The sequence below is a fragment of the Barbus barbus genome (genome assembly GCF_936440315.1).
Source record: "Barbus barbus genome assembly, chromosome: 5".
Lineage (NCBI taxonomy): Eukaryota > Metazoa > Chordata > Actinopteri > Cypriniformes > Cyprinidae > Barbus > Barbus barbus.
In genome coordinates, this window is record NC_136733.1 from 6,200,192 (window position 1) to 6,202,055 (window position 1,864).

Below are 1,864 nucleotides of genomic sequence, written 5' to 3' on the forward strand. Positions count from 1 at the left end.
CTACTGAGCCGTGGAGAAGTTTCCCGACGACTGTCTCATTCTAATGAGTCGCTGGTTTAATTTCTTGAGGTTTTCTTCATTTGTACAGTCGTGCTTCAGATGCTCATCTTCTCCACACCTGTAGCAAAAGACATTAGCTTTGTTCACTGGTCTGGTTGGTGCTTTACTCTCTGCAGTTGCAGTATTAGTGTTAGCAGATGGCTCCTCCTTGGCAGAGGACACTACAGACATGGTTACATTAGAATGTAATGAACTCTTACTATTCACCATATTTTCTTCTTTTCTCACCTCCTTCATTAACTCATTTAAAGAAGGAGGGGCACATAGCTTATGGGTTATCCTCAAATGCACAGCCACCAGGTCACTTGAAAGGGCACCTCTGACTATCTGCTGCATTCGAAGCTGATTCAGGGCAGAATACTCTATACCTTTTTTCCTCAGCATACTGAGCAGCATCCTGTCCAACCTCAGTATGTAGGCTGAGAGCTTCTCTCCCTCATTCTGGTAAGTGCTCCGAAACTTTAGCATCATATCTGCAGCATCCTCAGTAGTGCCAAACGCTGACTCTAGCACACTAAGATAGTCACTGAAAGTAGCAGATGGGTTAGTCTTTTCAAACCTAACAATATCTGCTGCAGGACCTCTGAGACACTTTACTAGTCTCTGCTTCTTGACATTATCAGAACACTGCCATTCTTCCAGAATGTGGGTAGTCTGCTCCACCCAGACCTCATACTCATCTTCCCCAGGAGGAGTAGGTATAAATCCTAAGAAAGGGCACAGCTTTCTATATCCAACTCTCTCCTCAGATGAAGCCACATGACATGTTTGGACAAGTGAGTTTATGGCATCAACCCTAGCTTAGGGTTGAGGTCAGGTGGAGGGAAAACAAAACTTGGTATGTCAGCTAATGATTTCCCCTCTTTTTGGAGAAAAGAAATCAACTTAGTCTGGAACTCTTCTTCCCTACTCTGTTTAGGGATTTTAGCTGCAACACGAACAACCTGTGTGTACCAAGGACCCACTTCAGGTCCTCCAATCTCTGCAGGGATAGACATCTGGGAAATGATACCAGTTATTTCAGTCAAAACAAACTGACATTGTTTAGTTTTATCAGAGTGACGATCAAGCACTTTGCATTTCCTAATCCACAGAACAGCATCCAGCTCATTATAGACTTCACAGTCTTTAGGCACATTGCACAGAATAAGAACTCTGTCCAGCGCAACATCTTTCTCTCTGCACCATGCAATAATCTCACTATCCTCCATTTTATCCCTTTGTATAACTGATAGTACATGTGCAAAGAAGAAAAAAAAAGCTGTTAAACATTAAAGCTCTCTAGACAGAATTCTCAAAGAATTACAGTATACACTTAAATCACTTCCAATTTTCTTTCCACAGAACTTCACCGCTTCTGGAATCTGAATAATCTGAACACAATCCCAGACGATGCCCTCTCCTGTTGAATGGCTCAAATGATAAGAATGTCTAGGGGGAATTTCAATAAAACAAACAATAAAATTGCAGCGCATGATTTGAGGTGCTTGATCGGGAGGACTCACACTGCTTCTTGACGGGAGCAGCTCGCAGCGTCAGATCGGTGAGCCCTACCGTCCGATAAAAGGAGGAGCAGCGTGTTTGGGCTGTCATGTTGTTATGAAAACATTCACATATTCGAATGCTTGGGCAAGATCATGTCCACATCAAAAAACAGCCTTTTGTATGGGCCGCCTTCATTTACTTGCCCGTTTTCATCTCTTTTGCTTTAATTCTCTAAACTGAACATCCAATCAGAATTCTCTCTCTCACTGACGATCCGCGATGGCCCGACGCTGATTCAACATGTTGAATTGGGCAAACT

General features: G+C 43.0%; 1 protein-coding gene across 1 annotated transcript; it reads right to left on the reverse strand.

Moving 5' to 3' along the window:
• On the reverse strand, positions 1–1,271 carry LOC306870508 (paraneoplastic antigen Ma1-like; the record flags this gene model as incomplete). The annotated part of the gene is made up of 2 exons (XM_079417815.1): positions 1–767; positions 971–1,271. 2 exons carry the CDS (start codon positions 1,269–1,271, stop codon positions 1–3), a joined length of 1,068 nt encoding a protein of 355 aa, XP_079273941.1.
• Positions 1,272–1,864: the final 593 nt, after the last annotated feature.